Source organism: Papio anubis, chromosome 2 (genome assembly GCF_008728515.1).
Source record: "Papio anubis isolate 15944 chromosome 2, Panubis1.0, whole genome shotgun sequence".
Classification (NCBI taxonomy): Eukaryota; Metazoa; Chordata; class Mammalia; order Primates; family Cercopithecidae; genus Papio; species Papio anubis.
Window position 1 is genome coordinate 82,689,909 of NC_044977.1, and position 27,424 is coordinate 82,717,332.

A 27,424-nucleotide genomic window follows, 5' to 3' on the forward strand; every position below is an offset into this window, starting at 1 on the left:
AATAAATAAATAAATAAATAAATAAATGTAAGAAGGTAGTATAGTGTAGTGGTTAAGAGTGTTAATGGCTGGGTGCACTGGCTCACACCTGTAATCCCAACACTTTGGAGGCCGAGGTAGAAGGATCGCTTGGGCCCAGGAATTCCAGACCAGCCTGAATCCACTTATTTAAAAAAAAAAAAAAAAAAAAAAAAGTGTTAATACTAGAAGAAATGGATTCTTATACCTGTTCCACTGCTTTTAGCTGTATGACCTTAGGCAGATTATTTAATCTCTCTGACCCTTATTATTTTATCTGTACAATAGAGATATTACAGTCTGCCATTAACATCCTGTTTTGTAATTTACATTAACCACTTGATGTGTAGCGTATTCTTACTGAAAAATCTGTTTTGACAACTTTTGTTTTGGTTCAGATTTTGGAGGCTAGAGATGGAGAAAAGAATTCTTTAGATTTATTTTGCATAACTAAACAGAAAACATGGATTAAGATTTGGAATAAATTACAGGGAGGAGGGCTCATACGATTTGTCTTTTGCGAAATTTAGTCAATTTAAGAAGACCCTAAGAATCAGCTGAAGACTGGGGCCTCCACCTCACTAAGTTAAAGAGAAAAGTCAAGCTGGGAACTGCTTAGGGCCAACCTGCCTCCCATCTATTGAAAGTCACCCCTCTGCTCACTGAGATAAACGCGTATCTGATTGCCTCCTTTGGAGAGGCTAATCAGAAACTCAAAGGAATGCAACCATTTGTCTCTTATCTACCTATGCCCTGGAAGCCCCCTCCCCAATTAGTCTTCCTGCCTTTGCTTTGAGTTGTCCCGTCTTTTCAGAACGAACCAATGTTCATCTTACATATGTTGATTGATGTCTCATGTCTCCCTAAAATGTATATAACTAAACCGTGCTCTGATCACCTTGGGCACATGTCTACAGGACCTCCTGAGGCTGTGTCACGGGCGCGTGTCCTCAACTTTGGCAAAATTAACTTTCTAAATTAGCTGGGACCTGTCTCAGATTTTGGGGGTTCACAAAAGGATACAAGAAGGTCTGTCATTTAGCAAGCTTCCAAAATGCAATTTTAGGTTATTCAACTGCTAAGCAACTCTTTACATGTATCTCCAGTGCAAAGGAGGGTACTTCTGAGTAAAGAAGTTTTCGTTTTTTGTTTTTTTTGTTTGTTTGTTTTTTGAGAGGGAGCCTTGCTCTGTCGCCCAGGCTGGAGTGCAGTGGCGCGATCTCGGCTCACTGCAACCTCCGCCTCCCGGGTTCACGCCGTTCTCCTGCCTCAGCCTCCCGAAGAGCTGGGACCACAGGCGCCCGCCACCACGCCCGGCTAATGTATTCCGTTTTTAGTAGAGACGGGGTTTCATCGTGTTAGCCAGGATGGTCTGGATCTCCTGACCTCGTGATCCGCCCACCTCGGCCTCCCAAAGTGCTGGGATTACAAGCCTGAGCCTCTGTGCCTGGCCAGAAGTTTTTGCTTTTAATTGCCCAGGGCCACTCCTAAGAAACAACAGTCTCTGGAGGGTAGATAAGGTAGTGGTACCAAGAGAAGCGTTACTCAGCAAGCCTTCAAAAATACAAAAATAGCTTACTGTTTTTGAAAGTTTGCAAGTTTTTCTTATTCAACCCCATCCTATGGAAATACACCAGTTGGAATAAGCAACTACAGAACCACAAAGGACGGCACTATTAGAAAAACAGATTAAATCTTTATCCTGGCAATGAGTCTAATAAATTAATCATTGTTGTGAATTTAAGAAGGTGTAGCAGGCCGGGCACGGTGAGCCACCGCGCCAGGCCTGATCAAGAGGCTTTCCACTTCCTCAACCTAAGGAGTAAGTCTTTCATGCTGCTTCTAGGAGAAAAAGTACAAGAAAAGCAAGACTTCCTCGTTGCCTTCTCTTTAAAAAGCAATAGCCGATGAACATGTCTTGGAGCGCTCTCGCCTTGATAGAATTAAAGATCTTCAGAATAACCTAGCGTGGTGCTCGAAGCGTCTCGCCTTAGCTCATTAGGATGCCACAGTTTCTCGGCCCACAAGTCGGCTTTTAACCACTTTTCTCCGCAAAAGGCCGGGCCGGTCTTCACGCGTTAACTAACGCAAGCGTCTGGCCCCGTGTGTGAGACGTCTAAGTTCATGGCATCAGGGAATCCCCATCGCGCGTACCGTAATAGAAGAGGGCGAGGTTCCTCACCTAACCCATAATGCTCAGCTCGCCTTTCCGGAAGCAAGTACTATCACCCCGACAATGCCTTTATCCGAGCGGAAGCGTCTCGCCCTGAGTCTGATTGGAAGTGACGAAGCGAGGTATTGTGGGACTTTGTCCGTCGCCCAGTACGCATGTGCCCCAGCCGGCGGAGCCACGTCCAGACGGTGGCGTCGTCGAGAAATGCACGTCAGCGAAACTGGCCAATCCCCTGAGCGCGCAAGCGCAGTGGCTTGGGCGCACCGGAAGCGCAGGGGGATGGGGCGGCGGTGACGCGATTCTGTCCGCGTTGGAGGGGCCGGGCCGCTGCTGGAGTCGCCGCGGCCGCCGCGTGACGTGGCACAGCCAGATCCTAAAGGCTAGAGCCGGAGCTGCCGCGCCAGTCGCCTAGCAGGTCCTCTACCGGCTTATTCCTGTGCCGGAGCTTCATCAGCACAGCGGCCAGCGAGACGTGCCTGCCTCCCCCTTTCTTCCTCCGCTCTTTCTCTTCCCTCTCTTTTAGTTTGCCTGGGAGCTTGAAAGGAGAAAGCACGGGGTCGCCCCAAACCCCTTCTGCTTCTGCCCATCACAAGTGCCACTACCGCCATGGGCCTCACTATCTCCTCCCTCTTCTCCCGACTATTTGGCAAGAAGCAGATGCGCATTTTGATGGGTGAGTGAAGGGCTGCGAGTCGAGGCGGGACCTGGGAAAGGCAGGATCTCCACAATTCAGGTGGCCTCTGGGCCTGTTTTTCTCTCCGCCCGCCGTGGTGGGGGAGGGGCGCCGGGTCGGGGGTCGGGAGGAATTCTTAAGGGGGAACAATGGAGCGGAGGGTGAGCGATCCCTCCCCAGATCTGTTGCCAGACGAGGCAGGGACAGGGCTTTGGGCAAGGTTTCTTCTTTCTGGACTTGACTTTTCTCCCTTGATCTTATTGAAAGCTGGACAACATTAGGCAGAGATGTGGGGAAAGCCAACTCTGGGAAGCAAACACTTGGCGAGGCCCTTTCTGGGGGTGCGATCTGCATACCTTCTTGCCCGGGTGTGGACAGCCGTCAGGAGGGAGGCAGAGCCACTCCAGCCTTTTCCTTCCCCCTCTGCGCTTCGTGTACAGTCCCTGCACACTCCGTTGGTATGTGAGCCAGCGGCCACCCGGAGCCTGGAGTCGCCCGGGGCAGGAAGTTGCGGTGGCCAGGGAGCACCCAAGGTTTCCTAAGAGTCTGGAGTCCTTCAGCGCCCACTTTGCTAAACTTGGCCTTGCGCTGGATTCCTTTTCAAGTTTTTCCCTCCTTGTTAATCTCATTCTCCGAAAACCAAGCTTATCTTCTATTTCTTTGGCTATTTTCAAAAACTTTAAATGTGTTTGGTTTGTTCTCCTAGGTTTTCAAACTTACTTAGCCGGCTTAAAGTCTAATGCAAAAAAAATTAGAAACGAATTTTTAAAAAATACCTGATAAATTTTCAGTAACTGAACTGAACATCATGACGCTGAATTTTAAGGTAGCATTGTTAAATAGTAACTACAATTTTTTAAAATTTCTTTTTAGAAAATTGACTTTTAAAAAACTGCTTTTTAGGGGGCGTGTTTTTGCTCAGCTAAGGGAGAAGGGCTGTCAGTTGGCTGATGTAAGCAACCGCTCCTGGTTACTGTGACCAGCCTACATCACAGCTGAGCTCCATGGACTAGAATAACGCTGAAAGAAGCCCCTCTAACTTTGAACGTTGAAACTTGTTGGTTCATTAGCTTGTGTTCTACCAGAGGAGGTTTTATTTTCTTTCTTCCTTTCTTTCCTTTTCTTTCTTTCGACGGAGTTTTGCTTTTGTCACCCAGGCTGGAGTGCAGTGGTGCAATCTCCGCTCACTGCAACCTCCACCTCCCGGGTTCAAGAGATTCTCCTGCCTCAGCCTCCCAAATAGCTGGGATTACAGGCATGCAACACCACGCCCGGCTAATTTTTTGTATTATTAGTAGAGACGGGGGTTTCACCATGTTGGCCAGTCTGGTCTCGAACTCCTGACCTCAGGTGATCCACCCACCCGGGCCTCCCAGAGTACTGGGATTACAGGCGTGAACCACCATGCCGGGCCGGAGGTTTTATTTTCGAACTGTACTACCATCGAAAGCTTTCAAACACAAGCTTCTGTAATATTTCAAGGTATATAAAGAGTAACAGTATATACATTGGCTCGTTTAATTTTCCTCTTAACTCAGCGTATTTACATTTTGTGAAACAATTGTTTATGATTCATAAAGTGTTTTCTTTTTCAAAGTTTCTTAGATTTCCTTTGTCAAGAGAACAGAATTATTTTAGGAGGGCAAGCATATTTAAGTTAAGACTGAAAGTTGGCAGTCTGAAAAAGGATCGGAAGTTAATGGGAGGACTTTGGACTGCGATAAATGAATTTCCAGCCTGTTCTTTAAAGAGATTTAACAATATATGGTTGTGTTCCAGAACACGTAGTATATTGGTCTTTTTACTTAAGATTTATTGTAAATAAATTGCTATTTTTCGTTTCCTTAGTCTTTTGTGATTGATGAAAGTATCAGAGGGGCAAGGAAGATAGAAGTATGCTAGATTTGAAGAAAATGGGAGAGAAAAAATATTGAAGTTTCTGCATTTGTGCGGAGGATTTAGGAGTTACTTGTTTTGAATGTTTAACTCAGGCATGCTATTGTTTTGCACTTTAATTTTGGGATAATCAGTTTTCCTTGACTAAAAACACTTCAGTCACAAGATCAACATTTATGGTAACTCATCAAAGGAGGTATCAACGTACGAGGAAGATATGTGCATGAACAGGGAAAAAGGTGGTTTGGAAGTTTGATAATTCTTAATTTTTCTGTCTGGCTTTATGAGTGACTGACCGCAAAAATAATAGATCACTTTTTTTTTTCTACCCCATTCAACTGTTGGAATTATTGGTTAATGTTTTACATTAGTGTGCTTCTTTTTTCTTTATAAAGCTTAGATAAGATTCATGCCCTCCTGAGTCAGACTTTTTTCAGACTTTACCATTTTAAAGTATAAAGGAGATAGGAGTTAGCTGATGTCTCGGGTTTGCCAAACTACTGTGGAGAAGTTTTAAATTTAATTCCTACACCTGCTGTTCTTCCAAAAGTTCAAGTAACTTTAAAAGATGTTGGAAGTCAGCTTGTAGTTAACTGTAATTAAAAAACCAACACAGTGTATCAAATTTAACATAATCTGGACTATTGATTGACAGAAATTATGTACTAGTTATAAGGGGAAGTTACGCAAGTGATGGTATTGCCCATGCTACTTGAGTTAGAAAGCAGCATAGACTCACACCTATAATCCCAGCACTTTGGGAGGCCAGGTTGGGAGGATTGCATTGAGGCCAGGAGTTTTTGACCAGCCTGGTCAATTTAGCAAGACCCCATCTCTATTTGAAAAAAAATAAAAATAAAGCAATAGCTTCTGTATTTTATTTAATTTAATTTTTTTTTTTTTTTTTTTTTTTGAGATGGAGTTTCACTCTTGTCTGCCAGGCTGGAGTGCCGTATGGCACGATTTAGGCTCACTGCAACCTCTGCCTCCTGAGTATCTGGGATTACAAGCGCCTGCCACCAAGCCCGGCTAATGTTTGTGTTTTTAGTAGAGACGGGGTTTCACCATGTTGGCCAGGCTAGTCACAAACTCCTGACCTCAGGTGATCCACCCGCCTTGGCCTCCCAAAGTGCTGGAATTACAAACATGAGCCATCACACCCGGCCAGCTTCTGTATTTTGTATATATTTTTAAAATTATGTTTTTTTCCTTTGAGTAGCTGAGACAACAAGGACATGCCATTCGACCTGCCTGGCTAATTTTTGAAATTTTTTGTAGCAAGAAGGTCTCACTATCTTGCCTATTCTTGGGCTGAAGCGATCCCCCCACCTTGGCCTCGAAAAGTGCTGGTGTTACAGGGTGAGCCACTGAGCCTGGCTGCATTGTCCTGTTTTAAGTCTGGTTTCTGTATCTTGATCCATGATAAGATGTAATGTTGTTAAGTGAATCCTTAAATTATGTATATATCCAAAAATACTAATGTGTTCTGCAGAGGAATTATTAATTCTGATCTCTTTACTTTGAACTTTCCAGTCCTTGCCTGTAGAACAGCTGAAAAAGTGTTAGTTTTTAAAAGCTTGTTGATACCAGTGTAGTGTAGTATGCCAGTGTAGTTCTGTATTGTCTTGAATGTGACTGTGGTTTTGGGGGTCTAGAGATGTTCGGGAGAAAGGATCCTATATTTGTCACTTTAAAAAATATTACCAAGCTAAAGAGTGGTGTTTTATATTTGTTTCTTAGCATATTTTGCAAATCCATCTATTTATGTAATTTTTTTTCCTCCTGATTCTAAAAGTAGTATATGTTCCTTCTGTTACATTTAGAAAACAGGTAAAAGAATAAAGTGATAATTACCTATCTGTAATTCCACTATTCTGTCATATTTACTCTCAGCCTTATTTTTATTTTTATTTTTTGAGACAGGGTTTTGCTCTGTCAGCCATACTCTGGGGCACATACAGGTGGCATGATCATAGCTCACTGTAGCCTTGAACTCCTGGATTCAAGCGATCCCTCCTACCTTAGGCTCTGGAGTAGCTAGGACTACAGGCACCACTATGCCCAGCTAATTTGTAAATTATTTTGTAGAGAATGGGGGTCTTGTTCTGTTGCCTAGCTGATCTCAAACTCCTGGACTCAAGAGATCCTCCTGCCTCAACCTCCCAAAGTGCTGGGATTACAGGTGTAAGCCACCACACCTGGTACATGCTCAGTCAGCCTTTTAAGAGGAAGTTTTTGTTCCTCTAAAATTGTAGTTTTGATATTTAGTTTTGTGTCCTCTCTTTTTGATTTAGCTTATTACAAGCATTTTCTGAGATTATTGGTTGAACATATAACTGCCAAACTTTGAAAAAACAGGCTCTTCTCATTATGTGAATATAGGAAATGGAAAAGGCAAAAATCCTGTTCATGCCACTGGTTGATAGGTACAGCCATCCTTAGATGCACCCTTTTGCATTATTACAGTAGTGCAATAGGCTATAAGAAACTTTGATAATTTGCTGCTAATTAACTGATAAAAATGCAGATGTTTCTCATCCGTGCATAGAAGCAGAACTTAAGTTCACATTTTTCCATATACCTGGTGGCCTCAGTTTCAGTTTGGATGGTCAAGCCTCTGATGAATTCGATAAAATATATTTGAGACAAAGTCTCAGTGTGTCACCCAGCCTCGAGTGCAGTGGTGCAATCTCCGTTCCCTGCAACCTCCACCTCCCGGGTTCAAGCAATCCTCCTGCCTCAGTCTCTCGAGTAGCTGGCATTACAGGCCCCTGCCACCATGCCTGGCTGATTTTCATATTTTTAGTAGAGATAGGGTTTCACTATATTGGTCAAGCTGGTCTGGAACTCCTGACCTCAGGTGATCCACCTGCCTCACTCTCCCAAAATGCTGGGATTACAGGCGTGAGTCACTGTGCCCAACCAATATATTAAGATACAGTATGTCCACCAGAAAAACCTAAAGTCAGGATGGCAGTATGTAAATAGTATTTGAGGTCTCTGGCATCAGAACTAGGGTTTGTTGGTTCTGGCTTTTTAGAAATTTTTTTTAAAAATTGAGATATAATACATATACCATAAAATTTACCCTGTTAAAGTGTACAGTTCTGTGGGTTTTAGTATATGTATTGACAAAGTTGTGTAACCATCACCATTGTCTAATTCCAGAATTTTTCATCATCCCTCAAAAAACCTGATACCCATTAGTAGTAATTCCCATTCCCCCTTCTTCCCATCTTCTGGCAGCCAGTAATCTCTTTTCTGTTTCTATGGGTTAATCTATTCCAGACACTTCATTTAATGGAATCATGATTTATGGCCTCTTATGTCTGGCTTTTTTCACTTGGCATGATGTTTTGAAAGTTCATTCATAGTGGACGGGCGCAGTGGCTCACGCCTGTAATCCCAGCACTTTGGGAGGCCGAGGCGGGCAGATCACGAAGTCAGGAGTTAGAGACCAGCCTGTACAACATAGTGAAACCCTGTCTATTCTAAAAATACAAAAATTAGCTGGGTGTGGTGGCAGGCACCTGTACTCCCAGCTACTCAGGAGGCCGAGGCATGAGAATCCCTTGAACCCGGGAGGCAGAGGTTGCAGTGAGCTGAGATTGTGCCATTGCATTCCAGCCTAGGCGACAGAGTAAGACTCTGTCTCAAAAAAAAAGGAAAAGAAAAGAAAAAAATTCATTCATATTATAGCGTATATTAGTCCTTCATTCTTCTCATTTTTTCCCTTTTCATAAAATTCACATAAGCATCTCATTTCTTTTGATGGCCAAATAGTAATTACATTGTATGGATAAACCACATTTTATTTATTCATTCATCAGTTGATGAAAATTAGGTCATTTCCACTTTCTAGCTCTTCAACATTTATGAACAAGTTTTTGTGTGGGCATGTGTTTTAAATTCTTTGATAAATACTTAGGAGCGGAATTGTGTCATGGTAACTGTCTTGAACATTTTGAGGACCTGACAAACGTTTCCATTTTACATCCTCATTTACATCCCACTAGCAATGTATGAGGGTTCTAATTTCTCTGCAAGACTTAGGTTTTTAAATATCTGTTCTTTTTCTGTGATTATAGGGGACATTTCTGGACATTAAATGTCTCATCTGTAAAATGAAAGGTTATTGTGAGGATTAAATTCCAAAAATGTATGGAATCACCTAGTACTATGCTTAGAATGCAGTAAATATTCAATTTTAAATTATTGTTTAAAATTATTATGCAGCGTGGGCACCATGGCAAGACCTCATCTCTACAAAAAAATTTTAAACATTAGCTGGGCATGGTGGCGTGCTCCTGTAGTCCCAGCTACTGGGGAGGCTGAGGTGAGAGGATTGCTGGAGCCTAGAAGTTTGAGGCTACAGTGAGCTGTGTTTGCACTACTGCATTCCAGGCTGGGTGACAGATCGAGACCCTGTCTCGAAAAAAAAATGTATATATATATACACACACACACACACACTTAAAATAATGAAGGTATATTTCAAACTTGTAGATAATTTGAAAGATAAAGGAAAACATGAAAAATCTTTTTATCCATCTGAAAATACTCTTTTGTCTTTCCAGTCTTACTCCTTTCTGCAATATTTTTTTTTCTCCCTCAAAGTTGAGATCATTGGATCTAACTTTTTTTTTTTTCCTTTTTTTGAGACGGAGTCTTGCTTTGTCGCCCAGGCTAGAGTGCAGTGGTGCTATCTCGGCTCACTGCAGACCCTGCCTCCCGGGTTCAAGCCATTTTCCTGCCTCAAGCCTCCCGAGTAGCTGGGATTACAGGCGCCTGCCACCGTGCCCAGCTAATTTTTTTATTTTTTAGTAGAGACGGGGTTTCACCATCTTGGGCAGCTGGTCTCGAACTCCTGACCTTATGATCCACCTACCTCGGCCTCCCAAAGTGCTGGGATTTCAGGCATGAGACGCCGTGCCTGGCCGGATCTAACTTCTTTAATTTAAAATATAAGTATTTCTTGCTGCCCTAATTATGGGCAAAGGTTTGTTTTATGGGGATTTTTTTGTTTGTTTTTCTGAGACCGAGTCTTGCTCTGTTGCCCAGGCTGGAGTGCAGTGGCGCCGTCTGGGCTCACTGCAACCTCCACCTCCCGGGTTCAAGCTATTCTCCTGCCTCAGCCTCCCAAGTAGCTGGGATTACAGACACCCACCACCATGCCTAGCTAATTTTTGTATTTTTAGTAGAGATGAGTTTCACCATGTTGGCCAGGCTGGTTGCAAACTGCTGACCATGTGATCCGCCCACTTCAGCCTCCCACAGTGTTGGGATTACAGGCGTGAGCCACGGCGCCTGGACTTGTTTGAGACGGGGTCTTGCTCTGTTGTTCAGGCTGAGGTGCAGTGGTGCGATCATGACTCACTGCAGACTCGATCCCCTGGGCTGAAGGGATCCTCCTTCTTCAGCTTCCCATGTAGCTGGGAATATAGATGCACACCACCCTAATTTTTTGTTTGACACAGGGTCTCAACTTTGTTGCCCAGGCTGAAGCACAGTGGTGTGGTCACAGCTCACTGCAGCCTTGACCTCCTGGGGTCAAGTGATCCTCCCATCTCAGCCTCCCCCAGTAGCTGGGACTTCAGGCATGTGCCATTACACCTGGCCAATTTTTTTTTTTTTTTTTTTGAGATGTAGTTTTGCTCTTGTTGCCCAGGTTGGAGTGTAATGGCGCGATCTCGGCTCACTGCGACCTCCGCCTCTCAGGTTCAAGGGCTCCTCCTGCCTCAGCCTCCCGAGTAGCTGGGATTACTGGCATGCGCCACCACACCCAGCTAATTTTGTATTTTTAGTAGAGACGGGGTTTCTCCATGTTGGTCAGGCTGGTCTCAAACTCCTGACTTCAGGCGATCCACCTGCCTTGGCCTCCCAAAGTGCTGGGATTACAGCTATGAGCCACCATGCCCCACTCACACCTGGCAAAGTTTTGTATTTTTTGTAGAGACAGGGTTTTGCCATGTTGCCCAGGCTGGTCACAAACTCCTGAGCTCAGGCGATCCACCTGCCTCAGCCTTCCAACGTGCTGGGATTACAGGTGTGAGCCACCATGCACAGCTTCCCAGCTAATTTAATTTTTCTTTTTTTAAAAGATGGATCTCGCTCTGTTGACCAGGCTGGTTTCAAACTCCTGGGCTCAAGCGATCTGCCTGCCTCCGCCTCCCAAAGTGCTAGGATTACAGGCGTGAGTGACTGCCTGGCCAGCAAAGATTTCTGAGGTAGTTTTCCTGCTATATTAACACTTTGGTCAAAGTGCAGGTCTAGTTAAGGAGAACAAGTATTATTCCAGTACATCTTTCAATACAGTTGCTTGTTTCTGGACACGAAGGGGAGGGAGGACATTGCTGGGCTATACAGATTAGTCTTATCTCGGCTAGTTGAAAATTGGTAATAGTTTTCATTTTGTGGAGAAATTTCACTGCCAAATATTGCACCATTAAGGAAATACATAAGAAATGACTAAAGTGGCTCGAAGTTGTTGGACCAATATGTTTTTGAGTAAAGAACTGTAAGTTTTAAGTGACGACGGTATATGTTTAATTTGTGCATTAAAGCTTAGAAATAGCTTTTTAAAAAACTCTTAGTTTGCATTTATATAGCATTGTTATTTTTGATACAACTGCATAAGATACATTCTGTGTTGCTGTGAGCCATTAAACTGTTGTCTTGTAATTTATATTTAGAAAATAATTTGTGGATGCTTAAAAGTCACTGTGGGTAAATTATTTTTCCCCTGGAATTCTGGGGTGACCTAGAAATGGTTGCATGATTTTGTAAACACTTCCCTTTTTGAAAAAGTAAAATGAGTATATAAAATACTATATATTTAAAGCCCTCAAGGAGTCATCTTCAAAAAGATATATCAGGAAATGTAAACAGCCCAACATTTTAATAAAAAAAAAAATCTACTTGGACAATTTTTTTTCTCTTTTCATAAAAGTAATACATGTTTTTTGGGTAAAAAAAATTCCTATCAGTAGAGGAGCAAGGAAACAATTATTCATACAAGCACATATAAAACCTATTAAAAGAAAATTTGGAGTACCTACATGCTTTTGTATAATTTAAAATAATATAATCATGATTTGTCTTGGATTTCTTCCATTCTTTGTCAATATTTTTGGATTTACTTTTTTTTTTTGAGACCGAGTTCCGCTCTTGTTGCCCAGGCTGGAGTGCAATGGCATGATCTTGGCTCACTGCAACATTCGCCTCCTGGGTTCAGGCGATTCTCCTGCCTCAGCCTCCAGAGTAGCTGGGATTACAGGCATGTGCCACCACATCCAGCTAATTTTTGTATTTTTAGTAGAGACAGGGTTTCACCATGTTGGCCAGGCTGGTCTCAAACTCCTGACCTCAGGTGATCCACCCGCCACAGCCTCCCAAAGTGCTGGGATTACAGGCATGAGCCATGGCGCCAGGCCTTACATTGTTTTTAATTGGCAGTCTGAGGTCCAGTTGGACCTCTGGTGATAACTGGCAGGTACCATAGTTTTGTGTGTGTGCGTGTGTGTGTGTTTCCTAATCAGCGTCTGTTTCATTTCTGACTTGGCTGAATCATATTTGAACTTAAAGGTTAATTTTGGTTAACTTAAAAATCTGATGCTTTCAACAGACAGCTTTGTTGAACCATTTAAAGATCCAGTTGTTTTTTGCCACCCCCCCTTTGTTTTATATCTTGTTACTAAAGATGCCAAACTTAATAGCTCCTTTTTATGTATTTTTTAGAATTATGTTTTCTGATCTTTTTGATACTGTTCCATACTCAAAAAATAAAACACTTGTGTAACAGTTGGCTTTTATTATTATGCTCATGAATGAGGGCTTGATGTGGGCTGATCACACTGACTAGTATTTGGGAAGAAATAAACCTGTATCCCAGTACGAAGTGGGGAACAGGGTTTTACAGGACAAAGGAATAAAAGGCTTGAGTCTCCAAAAAGAATTTAAAGTTATTGTTGGTAGGGTACAGAGCAGAAAGGGTTGTTAAGAGGGTGGAAGGAATCGGAATTGCCTGTAGCCTTCAATTCTGTTTTGGACTAACTGATAAAAGATAGACTTACTTGCATAGGAATGTAAATTAGATAAGTGAGATAATTTCAGCTCTTTTTTTAACTTACTAGCATTGCTTTTATGTGCTAAGTCATGCTTTGATTTAAATATTAAGAAAGTGTCCTTGCTTAAATCAATACTCAATTGAATTGATATAAAAATCTGTGATAAATCCAGGCAGCCAGATACGATATCCTAAGAACAATGATAAATTCAATGAGGTTATTAGATATTGATCTTTCATTTGTGAGGGCTTTAACAAACACTGCAGAATATTCAGGTTTTGAGAGATTCATACTTACAAGCATTTAATTTGTTCTTCACTGTCACCCTAATAAAGAGGTATAGCCTCTTGTTCTAGTGTGGATTTTTTTTCACAAGCAAACACATTCCTCCCTACTTGTACTTCTGCCTCAAATGAATCATTTTAAGAATTTAGGTCGGGCACAGTGGCTCACACCTGTAATCCCAGCAGTTTGGGAGGCTGTGGTGGGCAGATCAAGACCAGCTTGGCCAACATGGTGAAACCCCGTCTCTACTGAAAATACAAATTAGCTGGGGTGTGGTGGCACGTGCCTGTAATCCCAGTTATTCGGGAAGCTGAGGTAGGAGAATTGCTTGAACCTGGGACATGGAGGTTGCAGTGAGCTGAGATCATGCCATTGCACTCCAGCCTTGGTGACAGAGTGATACTCTGTCTCAACAACAACAACAACAATAGAAGGTCACTAGAACATAGTTACACCACTAGGACATAGTTATACCAGTGTATTTTTACCCCTTAGCATCAAAATCTGTTACCCAAATTGTACTCTGTAAATAAGAGAAAATATTTTTACAAATCTTAAGATAATTCTTTATTCAGTTTTGTGTTCTCTGAATCAACTTCTAATCTGTGTTTTAAAAAATGGTAGTATGGCTGGGCACGGTGGCTCACGCTTGTAATCCCAGCACTTTGGGAGGCCCAGACTGGCAGATCACTTGAGGCCAGGAGTTTGAGACCATCCTGGCCAACATGGTGAAACCCCATCTCTACTAAAAATACAAAAATTAGCTGGGCGTGGTGCTGGGCGCCTGGACAACAGAGCAAGAGTATGTCCCCCCCTCCTTTGCCCCCCCGCAAAAATGCTGGTAGTTCATAGAATAAAGTCTTGAATTGGAAGAGATCTTAGATGATCTGATCCAGTCCCTTTATTTATGGCTAATTTCTCTTTCCTCAGTGTCCTAAAGTCACTCAACTAGTTTGTGGCAAAGCTAGAGATTAGAGCCTAAGTCAGCTATATACTCGTTTCCTTTTACTAGTACATGCTGTCTCTCTTGGTCTAGAAAGAAGAATGGAAAGGCTTTCTGTAGGAAGTGTTGCCTTTGGGAATCAGAAATAAGATCATTTCATTTAGACAACTTCTACTTTTGACTTATACTGTAAAATTATTTCTTGGAGTGTGCTTTTGGTCTGGATTTTAAATCTATAATGTCTTCTTCTAGTTGGATTGGATGCTGCTGGCAAGACAACCATTCTGTATAAACTGAAGTTAGGGGAGATAGTCACCACCATTCCTACTATTGGTAAGAAAGTTTACAGATGACTTTATATCATGATGATATGTTGTAAAGTGAAATATATACAGTCTCGTTTTAAGACTGTCTTTTTGTTAAGCATGTTGATTATCTTAGAAGTACTTTTAAAACAGGCCGGGTGTGGTGGCTCATGCCTGTAATCCCAGCACTTTGGGAGGCCGAGGTGGGTGGATCGCTTGAGTCCAGGAGTTCAAGACCAGCCTGCATAACATATTGAGTCCTTGTCTCTGTTGATGTTTAGGTTTAAATATATTTTTTTTAATAAAAAGAAGTACTTTTAAAACACTAAGAAAATTCCACAATAAAAGGTTTTATTTTCTTAATGATGCCGCACAGCGGTCATTTTTGTTTTTCTTTGTAGGTTTTAACGTGGAAACAGTAGAATATAAGAACATTTGTTTCACAGTATGGGATGTTGGTGGTCAAGATAGAATTAGGCCTCTCTGGAAGCATTACTTCCAGAATACCCAGGTAAGGGATACTATATGTTTTTATAACTTTTCTCTGTGGGTTTCATGCTCTAAAGTTTATGTTAGTATCTAGTATTTACTTGGATATTGGTGTTTACTATGAGTTGGCATTTGTCTTATCACCACTTCCACATTCTTCAGTGGACTCTCACTTATGCCTCGAAGGCTAACTTATATAGGGTGGAAGAGTTGTAAAGCAATTACGGTAAGTGTTTGGAAGATGGGGTGGGTGCTGGTACTTCTCAAGAATGAATTAGGTCTCTTATCCATAGTTCTTTGCTTTCCATCTCAGTTTAGAAAGTAAGGTCTGTATAAACTGTCATTGTAGTTTCTGATGAATGTAAGACAATTGATAGTCCTTTGTTTAGCTCAGTTACTTGTTTACTTTATTAAATACATTAAGGTCAGTTCGCTGCATTGATTTGTAAGATATTTTTATATTGCCACATAGTGTGTATATATAATACTGGCATGGAAGAGACTTTAGTGAGTGATCCTATAGAACAAGAGTTCTCAAATTTGGGGGTGGCACGTAAGAGTCACATGGGGAACTTTAAAAATCCCAAGACCTGGATCATCCCCTAGACCACTTGAATCAGAATCTCAGGGGATAATCCAGGTACAGTAGTGTTTCTTAAACTGTAATATGCATATCAATCACTTGGGTATTTGTTAAAAATACACATTAATTCCGTAGGTCCTGGCTAAGGCCTGAGATTCTGTATTTCTAGCAAGTTCTTGGGTTGTGCTGATACTACTGGTCTGGTATCTTACACAACAACACTATTGACATTTTGGGCTGGGTTATTCTTTGTTGTTGGGTATGGGGAGGGCTCTCTATGCATTGTAGGTTGTTTAGTGGCATCCTTGTCCTCTACCCACTAGGTGGCAATAGCAGTTCCCCTCAATTAGCAGCCAAAAATCTCTCCACACCTGCAAAATATCCCGTGGGGCAAAATTGTCCCCTGCTGAGAACCACCGTTCTAATCTAACTCTCTTACATATGAAGAAACTGAAACTTGTAATGACTTACCCAAGACGGGAGAGTTTCTTCTTACTCTTCCTTTGTTTAACCTGGTCCCACCTCAATTGTTTTTTCTACCACCCAAGGAATTTGTCAGTTTTTGTTTACTACTTGGTAATTATTTTTTAAGTGGATATCACTGCCACTTTATATGTTTAAGATTTGCAATGTCATCTTGTTATCCAGCTCTTAAAATATTGCATACAAGTGGGGTTTATTGCCATCAGGTGGCAGTGAATACCTTAGGTGAGTGGCTGGGACAACCAGGTTTACATAGTATGTCATATTAAATAAGTGGTATACTTTTTTATTTAAAAATGAGAATGTTTAGGCCAGGTGCAGTGGCTCACGCCTGTAGTCCCAGCACTTTAGGAGGCTGAGGCGGGCAGATCACGAGGTCAGGAGTTCAGGACCAGCCTGACCAACACAGTGAAACCCTGTCTTTACTAAAAATACAAAAATTAGCCAGGCATGGTGGCGTGCACCTGTAATCCCAGCTACTCAGGAGGCTGAGGCAGGAGAATTGCTTGAACCCGGGAGGTGGAGGTTGTGGTGAGCCCAGGTTGCACCATTGTACTCCAGCCTGGGTGACTGGGTGACAGAGCGTGATTCTGTCTCAAAAAAAAAAAACAAAACAAAACAAAAAAAGAATGTTTATGGTCATCAATATACAGCTATGACTAGAAAAGATATTTGATACAGAGGCACATGCTTTAAAAAGCTTCATTATGGAAAATGTTAAATACAAGGTGAACATTGCTTATCCGAAATTCTTGGGACCAGAAACCACTGTTTCTGATCTCAAAATTTTGGAATATTTGCATTGTACCCAGTTGAGCATCTTAAATCCAGAAATCCAAAATCTGATATACTGCAGGGAGTTTTTCCTTTGTCACGTTGGTGCTCAGAAAGTTTTGCATTTGGATTTTTGGATTAAGGAAACTCAATCTGTATACATAAAAATAGAGAGAATAGCATAATGAACTCACATGTATATATTATGCAGCTTCAGTTAACAGGATATAACCAGTGCTATGTTATTTGATATTCATCTCTAATATGCTCTACCCTCTGGACCGGTTTTTAATTTTTTTTTGAGATGGAGTTCTCGTTCTGTCATTCAGGCTAGAGTGCAGCGGTGCAATCTTGGCTCACTGCAGCCTCCGCCTCCCGGGTTCAAGTGATTCTCCTGCCTCAGCCTCCCAAGTAGCTGGGACTTCAGGCATGCGCCACCACACCTGGCTAATTTTGTATTTTTAGTAGAGATGGGGTTTCACCATGTTAGCCAGGCTGGTCTTGATCTCCTGACCTCATGTGATCCCCCTGCCTAGGCCTCCCAAAGTGCTGGGATTACAGGCATGAGCTACCACACCTGGCCAATATATTTTGAAGAGTTAGATATGAAGTAAAACCTTGCTAATCCTTAAGCCTAATAATTCTTGACCAAGGGTAACCCTGGGTTTATCCCTAGATTTCTTTAGAATGCTTTGTAATTTGCTTTGCGTTCTTAATTTGAGATTAGACCCAATTCTGGCCTCTTTGGACCACCTTAGAATTAAAAGTCCAAGTACTACTTCCCAGGGAGTTCATGCTAGCTGGGGAAAGCTTTATGTGTTACCTGATAGAATCAAAGCTGAGCTCTTAGCTTGCATTCCCAGCATTACTGATCAGTTCTTACTAGCTATAAAATTTAAAAGAAACTATAGCTTTAACCATGTTTCTAACCTATACTAACAAACCATGGCATAGTGTGTAGTAAATTCCTCTTATTAGATAATTCCAACTAATTTGCCATTCTAAATAATTAAGCAAATATTTGGCTTTTAAAATAATCTCATAGCAGCTGGGCTTATCTGTAGAATCCTAGCTTTTCTTCATTCTTGATTCTAGGCTGTTCCAGGAAGAAAATAATTAGGGATTAATTCCTAAAATAATTCTCCTTCTCAATGTTACTTTGGGACTGATAGCATTATTTGCGTTTTAAAACAAATAAAGGCTGGGTGCAGTGGCTCATGCCTGTATTCTCAGCACTTTGGGAGGCTGAGGCGGGAGGATCGCTTGAGCTCAGGAGTTTGAGGCCAGCCTGGGGAACATAGCAAGACCCTGTCTTTACATCAAAAAAAAAAAAAAAAAAAAAAGAATAAAAATGGAAAGTTAGTAGTCAAGATAAAATTAGGTCCCTTTTAAGGGCATTACCTCTTGTAAAGGATAGGTTTCAGGACCGGGTACTATGGCTTGCACCTGAAACACCAACACTTTGGGAGGCCATAACAGGAGGAACACTTGAGGCCAGTAATAGTTCAAGACTAGTCCAGGCAACAGAGTGAAACCCTGTCTCTACAAAAAAAAAAAAAAAAAAAAAATTACCTGGGCATGGTGGCATACTCCTGTAGTCCCAGCTATTACTTGAGAGGCTGAGGTGGGAGGACCACCTGAACACAGGAGGTGGAGGCCCAAGTGAGCTATGATTGTGCCTCTGTACTCCAGCCTGGGGGACAAAAGGAGACCTTGCCTGTTTTTTGAAAAAAATGGAAGGTTTGGTTCTAAAAAGGAGTAGCTTTTGAAATATGGAAAGGAAGAGACAGATTTGGTAAATAAATGCCTGTGATAAGCCAAGCACAATGATAGCTCTTTTCTCTTTGACTGCATTTAATCTTTAACAAGCTTATGAAGTTAGTAGTATTTTTATTTTATTTAGACAAGGCATACTCAAGGATTAGGTAATATTATAACAAGTAGTGTAAGATTTGAATTTGAGTCTGTCTTTCCAAGCATCAAACATTATTTTTTGTTTTTGAGATGGGGCCTTTCTCTGTTGCCCAGGCTAGAGTGCAGTGGCACTATCGTGGCTCAGTGCAGCTTCAGTCAACCTCCTGGGCTCAAGTGATCCTCCCTTCTCAGCTTTCTAAGTAGTTAGGACTATAGACACGTGCCACTACGCCCTACTAAAATTTTAATTTTTTTCGTAGAGACAGTGTCTTACTCTGCCCAGGCTGATCTTGAACTCCTGACCTCACGTGATCCTCCCACCTCAGCCTCCCAAAGTGGTGGGATTAGAGGTGCCATGCCAGCCAAAAGGTGTTTCAAAGGATAGATATTTAAAGTGATGGTTTTCCAGGTGGTGTAGATGCAGTGTAAAATAAGATAAAAAAGTTATCGGCCGGGCGCGGTGGCTCACACCTGTAATCCCAGCACTTTGGGAGGCCGAGGCAGGCGGAACATGAGGTCAGGGGATCAAGACCATCCTGGCGAACACGGTGAAACCCCGTCTCTACTGAAAATACAAAAAAATTAGCCGGGCGTGGTGGCAGGCACCTATAGTCCCAGCTGCTAGGGAGGCCGAGGCAGGAGAATGGCGTTAATCCGGGAGGTGGCGGAGCTTGCAGTGAGCAGAGATCGCGCCACTGCACTCCAGCCTGGGTGACAGAGCGAGACTCCGTCTCAAAAAAAAAAATTAAGTTATGGTTTCCAACAGAGATAAAGGAAATGGACTTATAATTTGCTAAAACAAAGGAAATTGTCGTTAAGTGGATGTAAAATAAGTGTTAGATACCCCTGGAGAGCCCAGTACTGTGATAATCCTGAGAGGTAAATAGAAAATGATGTAGGATGGGGCTGGGCACGGTGGCTCATACCTGTAATCCCAGCACTTTGGGAGGCCAAGGCAGGTGGATCACCTGAGGTCAAGAGTTCAAGACCAACCTGGCCAACATAGTAAAATCCCGTCTCTACTAAAAATACAAAAATTAGCCAGGTGTAATGGTGGCCACCTGTAATCCCAGCTACTCAGGAGGCTGAGGCAGAATTGCTTAAACCTGGGAGGAGGGGTTTGCAGTGAGCTGAGATGGCACCACTGAACTCCAGCCTGGGCAACAGAGCGAGACTCTCTCAAAAAAAAAAAAGATGTAGTATAGTCCTTTGCCCTCCGTGAATGTAATCTAGTTACTTTTTTTTTTTTTTGAGATGTAGTTTGCCCTTGTCGCCCAGGCTGGAGTGCAATGGCACAATCTCGGCTCACTGCAGCCTCCGCCTGCCGAGTAGCTGGGATTACAGGCGTGCCACCATGCCTGGCTAATTTTTGTATATTTAGTAGAGATGAGGTTTCACCAGGCTTGTCTCAAACTCCTAATCTCAGGTGATCCACCTGCCTCGGCCTCCCAGAATAGTGGGATTACAGGTGAAAGCCACCGCACCCAGCCTAGTTACTTAAATAAATCAGTAGTACAAGACAATCTGTGATAAGTGACATGATCAAAAGTACTTTCGGGGTCAGGGTTTATCTTTTTTCTTTTTTATTATTTTTATTATTTTATTATTTTTATTTTTGCTCCCTTTTTCTAGCTGAAAATTCTGTAATTTCCCATTTGAAAGTTTTTAGAAAAAGAGTTCAACTAATTGCTTCCTAATTCCTTCCATTTCTCTTGTAGTATAGAATTCTAATAATGGGCCAGGTGCCATGGCTTATGCCTGTAATCCCAACACTTCGGGAGGCCCAGATGGGTGGATCACTTGAGTCCAGGAGTTTAAGACCACATGGGCAACATGGTGAAACCCCATCTCTACAAAAAATAGAAAAATTAGCCAGGTGTGGTGGCACGCACCTGTAGTCCCAGCCACTTGGGAGGCTGAGGCGGGAGGATCATTTGAGCCCAGGAGGTCAAGGCTGCAGTGAGCCAAGATTACGCCACTGTGCTCCTAGGCAACAGAGTTGAGACCCTGTCTGAAAAGAAGGTAATATTTATATCTCTGAGAATTGATACTACCTTCTTTTTTTTTAAAGAATGTCTTAATCAAGTAAATCTTTCTCTCTCTCTCTCTTCCTCTTTCCCTCCCTCCCTCCCTCCCTTCCTTTCTCTTTCTTCTTTTCAAGAGATACGGTTTTGCCATATTGTCCTGGCTGGCCTCAAACGGCTGGGCTCCAATGATTCTCCTGCCTTGGCTTCCCAAAGTGCTGGGATTACAGGAGTGAGCCACTGCGCCCAATCTTGGAGTTTTCTTGCTATCTTTTTCTTAAGATGTCCTCCTGATTCTAGAGTTGGCAGGCAGCATTCTGGAGCAAGTTAATTTTTTCCTTCCATGATAAAGCAGATAAAAACTGTAGTGCACCCACTCCCGCTATCCCACCCCCCTTTTATTACACTCTGTACATGCCTTTGATACAATAAGCTAATTCATTTAGTAAATTCATGGTTTTATTTGTTTGTTTGTTTTTTGAAATAGGGGCTCGCTCTGCCACCCAGGCTGCAGTGCAGTGGCGTGATCTCAGCCCCCTGCAACCTCCATCTCTTGGGCTCAAGTGATCCCTCCCACCTCAGTCTCTCAGATAGCTGGGACTACAGGAGTGCACCACCACGCCTGGCTAATTTTTGTATTTTTTTGTAGAGATAGGCTCTCGCCATGTTGCCCAGGCTGGTCTCCAAATCCTGAGTTCAAGCGATTTCAGGCCTGATCCCTTGACTGCCTCGGCCTCCCAAAGTGCTGGGATTACAGGATGAGCCACCATGCCTGGCCAAATTCACAATTCTTTAGGATCCTTGATTTGTTATTTTTCTTTTTGTTCCTACTTTGTGGCTATTTTGGTACCTGCACTTAAATGTGAGAGTACAGAGGGAAGAGGGGAAAACAGATACAATTTATTCTTAGGGTAGTTGAGAAAAGTAGTTAATTGGTGAAGAATAAAAAGTTTTTAGATTTGAAATAGCACTAATAAATTAACCTTAGAAATAGTTCTCAAATAAGCTTTTAGCATTACAGCTTTAAGTTCTTACTTTTAATGAGATATTTTCTTCCTAATGTCTAACCATTGGTACCATTTTGCTGCCTACACTTCTGTTTCATATAGAGAATGTCATTTAACTGTTAAAATTTACTGAAACAATTTTTCCCCAGGGTCTTATTTTTGTGGTAGACAGCAATGATCGTGAAAGAATTCAGGAAGTAGCAGATGAGCTGCAGAAAATGGTAAGAATATACTTTAAATTTATTATTATGATTAGTTTACACAAGTGGATTTGGGGGGCTAGAAATAAACTTAAGAAACTCTATTATCCACAGGTTCTTAATGTACTTCAAAATCTCTTATAGAGCATTTTGAAAAACACATGGAAGAGTACTCCAGTAAATTGGAAGGAAGGGCAGAGCAGCTTGCTTTTTTTTTTTTTTTTTTTTTTTAGAATGCCTCATGGGTAATCTTGATGCCTATCTCTGGCTGAGGATATCTGATTTAGCTCAGTCCCTTATTTTACAGGTACCAAATCTATAGTGCTGTAGCAGTTTTGACCCTAGGAATCTTGATTCAAATGTTTTGTTCCCAAGGTCATCGGTTCCATTTTCTCTATGCTGTGCCAATAATTATTTCAGAAATGTTTTTTAATAGTAACCATTTAAGGATAAGGAATTTCTTCTGAAAGTAGAGACAAACGTTTGGTTCACAGTGGCATTTTGCAGCCTTGCCATATATTGGATTTCATGTGTTTGTGGTGTTAAATGTACTAAATGGAGGAAGACTGCTGAGAATCCTTGTCATGATTTTAAACTTGTAGCCATAAAATATTTACTGAAATGAAATTTTAATTATCATTCATTCCTCCCAAGACTAGAGGGCAGTTTGTAAAACCGTTGTGCCAGTATATGTGTAACTAAGTCATTGTTGGATTTTTGCCTGAGTCAAATGTCACCAGCTTTCCCTCTTAAAAAAAAAAAAAAAAGAAAAACTTTGTTAAGACGTACTTCACATACTATAAATGTTATCCTTTTAAAATGTGCATATCAGTGGCTTTTAGTATACAGAGTTGTACAACCGTCACCACAATCTAATACTAGAAAATTTTCATCACCCCCAAAGAAATCTTGGAACCATCAGTAGTCACTCCCATTTCCTTCCTCCTACACCACACTCCCAGCCTCTGACAGCCACTAATTACTCTGTCTCTATACAGTCACCTATTCTGGACATTCATATAAATGAAAACATACAATGTGTTCTTTTGTGACTGACTTTTTTCACTTAGCGTAATTTTTCAGGGTTCATCTATATTGTATCATGCACCAGTACAACTTCTGTTCTTGGTACTTTTTTTTGTATTTTTCATGATACTGCCAACGCCCAGATAATTGTGTTATTGTCCCACTGTTGTTGGAAAGGATAGAAGTCTGAAAAGAATCATCATCTAAGTACTTCTGCTGCTAAGTACCATAAGATCCTACCATAAACATTTTATTCCCATATGTGTTTCTTGCCCTTATCAGTCCTGACAATGGGTGATCATGAAGGCTGAATGATGAGTGATTTGCTTTAATGGGGTATAGAATGATTGACTTGAAAAACAGTTCTGTCTTACTTGAAGGCATATGATTGTTTGCTCTGGATTTAAAAACTGAAGGATATGAGACTTCAGTTGTAAGAGTGAACTTTGTGTAGAGAAATTAGGTTAATGTTTAATAGTGTATTTAATGCTGAGTAAAGCATATATAGGAAGACAGTTAGTTTCAAAACTCAGATTCCGGTTGGTAGTTGCTAATGCCTTACCTTTTATTTCCAGCTTCTGGTAGATGAGTTGAGAGATGCAGTGCTACTGCTTTTTGCAAACAAACAAGATTTGCCAAATGCTATGGCCATCAGTGAAATGACAGATAAACTAGGGCTTCAGTCTCTTCGTAACAGAACAGTAAGTATTTGGAGGTTGATATTAACCTCTTGACTATTAAGACTTACTAGGATAGTTGTGTAAGCTAGTATTCAGTTTAAACATTTATTATCTCCTTTGGACAAATAAGCACATCATTTATTTAAAAATATGGTAATAAACTTTAAATACCTTTATTTCATTTTTGTAAAGATATAGAAAACTGCTGTAGAATAGGTCTAAAGATTATTGATAGTCTATTTTTTCTTTTTTTTTTTTGAAGGGGGAGGTGGAAGGAATGGAAAGATTATTGATAGTCTTAATTTTAATTTTGTATCTTTTAAATAACCCTACAGCAAATATTTTGAAATCTGGCTCTCTTACTAAGGATCCAGTAATGTTTGTTTGCTTGTTTCAAAAGTGGAGATGGGGGGCTGGGCACTGTGGCTTATGCTTGTAATCCAACACTTTGGGAGGCCTAGGCGGGCGGATCATCTGAGATCGGGAGTTCGAGACCAGCCTGACCAACATGGAGAAACCCTGTCTCTACTAAACATACACAATTAGCCGGGTGTGGTGGCACACACCTGTAATCCCAGCTACTCCAGAAGGCTGAGGCAGGAGAATCACTTGAACCCGGGAGGTGAAGGTTGCAGTGAGTCGCGATCGTGCCACTGCACTCCAGCTTGGGCAACAAGAGCGAAATTCGGTCTCAAAAAAAGTGTAGATGGGGTCTCACTTTGTTGCTAGGCTGGTCTTGAACTCCTGGACTCAAGCAGTCCTCCCACTATCTCAGCCTACCAAAGCGCTGGGATTCCAGCCATGGTGCCCAGCCTTGTCTGCTTGTTAACAGCTTATGGAGGAGACCAGGTACCACGGCTCACACCTGCAATCCCAACACTTTGGAAAGCCAAGGCAGGAGGATTGCTTGAGGCCAGGAGTTCGAAACCAGCCCAGGCAACAAAGTGAAACCCTATCTCTACAAAAATAAAAATTAGCTGTGTGTGGTGGCATGCACCTTTAGTCCCAGTTACTTGGGAGGCTGAGGTGGGAGGACTGTTCGAACCCAGAAGTTGGAGGCTGCGGAGAGCTGTGATTGTGCCCATTGCACCCCAGCCTGGGTGACAGAGCAAGACTGTTTCTTTAAAAAAAAAAAAATTATACTTCTCTAAAATTGCTTGTTATTTTAGATCAGTGATTCAGTGATGGAGATAAATTATCAGAAACTTAGTGTCATAGGCTTTTTACAGTAGTTTTGCATTAACCTGTAAATAAGGCAAATACTATGGCTGTGGTAAAAAATGAAACAACAAAGAACCTATTGCAGGCTGGGCGCAGTGGCTCACGCCTATAATCCCAGCACTTTGGGAGGCCTAGGCGGGTGGATCACGAGGTCAGGAATTCAAGATCAGCATGGCCAAGATAATGAAACCCCGTCTCTACTAAAAACTACAAAAAAAATGAGGTGTGGTGGCAGGCATCTTCAATCCCAGCTACTCTGGAGGCTGAGGCAGGAGCATCACTTGAACCTGGGCGGCAGAGGTTGCAATGAGCCGAGATCGTGCCACTGCACTCCAGCCTGGGTGACAGAGCGAGACTCCGTCTCAAAAAAAGAAAAAGAAAAAAAGAACCTGTTGCCTGTTTGAGGTATCTCAGGCTGATTTGAAGAACATAAACTGGGCCAGATGTGGTGGCTCACACCTACCTATAATCCCAGCACTTTAGAAGGGGAAGGTGGGCGGATCACTTGAGACCAGGAGTTTGAGACCAGCCTGGGCAAACATGGTAAAACCCTGTCTCTACTAAAAATACAAAAATTAGCTGGGCGTGGTGGTGCATGCCTGTAACCCCAGCTACTTGTGAGGCTGAAGGCACGAGAATGTCTTGAGCCTGTGAGGCAGAGGTTGTAGTGAACTGAGATTATGCCACTGCACTCCAGCCTGGGCAACAGAGTGAGTACTCTGCCTCAAAACAATCAATCAATCAGTAAATAAGCAAGCAACACTAACTGTAAATGATACAAGTTTTCCATGCTGTGAAGGTATGAATTTGAGCCTTTCCCCAGCCTCCTAGGTTACTGAGATATGGTAGTCAAATAATTGGCAACATGGTATACCTGCAGTGGCCTTGCAGCGTTAAACTGGTCAAAAAAATTAATAAAAGTAAACTATATCTTAAATGTAAATTGTCTTCTAGGTTTTTTTTTTTTTTGATACTTTCACACAGTTACTAGAGATAAGATTCATTACCATCTAAAAACAAGAACTTTTTGGAATGCATGAGACTAAAGATAGTGAAATTATCTGAAAAGCCTGCCTTTAAAATATCAACAAACCCTACTCTTTCAAAAATTGCCTCTTTGAGTTTAGTTTTATGGGAAACGAGAGTTATAAAAACCGATGGATAGTTTATTAGTTACTAATTTCCCCATGATTTCTCTTTTCAGATTAAGTGGTAGAAAGTTTACTAAAAGGGAACCAAAAACTAGTACTGAAAAAAAAACCTGAATGACTGAGGGGGGGAAATCTGGTCTAAATATAATGAATAGGTAGAAGTAGATTGATTGATTGATTGATTGATTGATTGAGACGGAGTCTCACTCTGTCGCCCAGGCTGGAGTGCAGTGGCACAACCTCAGCTCACTGCAACCTCCAGAATAGGTAGAAGCAGCTTTATTTTTTAAAAAATAATCTAAAAAGGTAGAGACAAGGTCTCACTATGTTGCCCAGGCTGGTCTCGAACTACTAGCTCGCGGATCACTAGCTCAAGTGATCCTCCCATCTCCGCCTCCCAAAGTGCTGGGATTTATAGGTGTGAGCCACCACACCCAGCCATAAGTAGCTTTAAATATGGTAGAGTTTTGTGAGAAGCAAGAGGTGTGAGAAGACTCTTAAGTTTGATTAAGACAGTTTAAACACTGGTGTTAAATATTAACTTTGTTAATGAAGTATTTTCTTGTCTTGTCTTTACAGTGGTATGTTCAAGCCACTTGTGCAACACAAGGAACTGGTCTGTATGAAGGACTTGACTGGCTGTCAAATGAGCTTTCAAAACGTTAAATGAAACTGGATATCTAACCAAGGACATGTTTGATAAAATTGGCCTAGGCTTGTTACAACAAAATTAGTTTGTATCTTGGTTATTAAACAGTATCTGGGACTCGTTTGGGCAGAATATTATTTTGTTGCCAATTATTGTTTACCAAGTATAATATTGCTATTTAGCAATTGTGCTTGGTTTTAAAGAAATTCTCCTTGGGAAAAAAAGTATCCTTTTTTAATTTTACTTCCCATAAGTGTAAATGCCTGGACATAGCTATTGTGAAACCTTTAAATAAATTGGTTTGAGTGCTTTTTAAGCCCCAGATAAATAATGTTTTAAAGTTATCCCCTTGCTACTTTACTGATACCTTTATCATTCCTGAGACAGTCTGCTAATTTAAAAATGTAGCATTCCATTTGTATTTATTTCTCTCTCTTGCCAAAAAGATTTTCTAATACTACTTGTACCAGCCACAGAAAGATCCAAAACACTACTCAGCTCTCTTGCACTGAGGAAATTTTTTCCCCCTACATTGACTCCTGGCCTACATCAGCTAAACTTATACCTTGGTGGGGTTTGGATTTGATAGCTAATTAGTTCTGTGCTGGCTGCAAAGAATTGAGGTTTAGATGGTTTTTAATACTCAGCAGATTGTCTTCCTTTATATTGTGTCTTTTTTATGTTGCATGTTGCTTTTGTTATCAGCCTGATTTTTTGCTCAGTATATGAGAGTTCTGCTGATGTTTTGTTTATTGAGCAGACATATCTTCATTAAGAGTTTTTGGAAAACTCATCAAATTTGATGAATACATTTTCTGCATAACCCATTTGGAATTATTCCTAATAAAATGATAAAATACGTAA

The 27,424-nt window shown here is 41.5% G+C and overlaps 1 protein-coding gene across 2 annotated transcripts; it reads left to right on the top strand.

The window, feature by feature from the left end:
* The first annotated feature begins 1,448 nt into the window (after positions 1-1,448).
* On the top strand, positions 1,449-27,424 carry ARF4 (ADP ribosylation factor 4). Of its 2 annotated transcripts, none has more exons than XM_003894258.5 (6): positions 1,449-2,864; positions 14,307-14,387; positions 14,761-14,870; positions 21,783-21,854; positions 23,435-23,560; positions 26,491-27,424. In XM_003894258.5, exons 1-6 carry the CDS (start codon positions 2,798-2,800, stop codon positions 26,575-26,577), a joined length of 543 nt encoding a protein of 180 aa, XP_003894307.1. In that variant the 5' UTR covers positions 1,449-2,797; the 3' UTR covers positions 26,578-27,424. The 2 variants fall into 2 exon arrangements, with proteins under 2 accessions (XP_003894307.1, XP_009198762.1); XM_009200498.4 differs by lacking the exon at positions 1,449-2,864 and adding an exon at positions 4,233-4,999.

What these genes read in the sequence shown, in the direction of transcription:
- ARF4 (XM_003894258.5), top strand. Translation starts at nt 2,798, where the DNA reads ATGGGCCTCACTATCTCCTCCCTCTTCTCCCGACTATTTGGCAAGAAG. An exon ending in GCAGATGCGCATTTTGATGG is followed by an intron (nt 2,865 to 14,306) that starts GTGAGTGAAGGG and finishes GTCTTCTTCTAG; the next exon opens with TTGGATTGGATGCTGCTGGC. An exon ending in CAGATGAGCTGCAGAAAATG is followed by an intron (nt 21,855 to 23,434) that starts GTAAGAATATAC and finishes TTTTATTTCCAG; the next exon opens with CTTCTGGTAGATGAGTTGAG.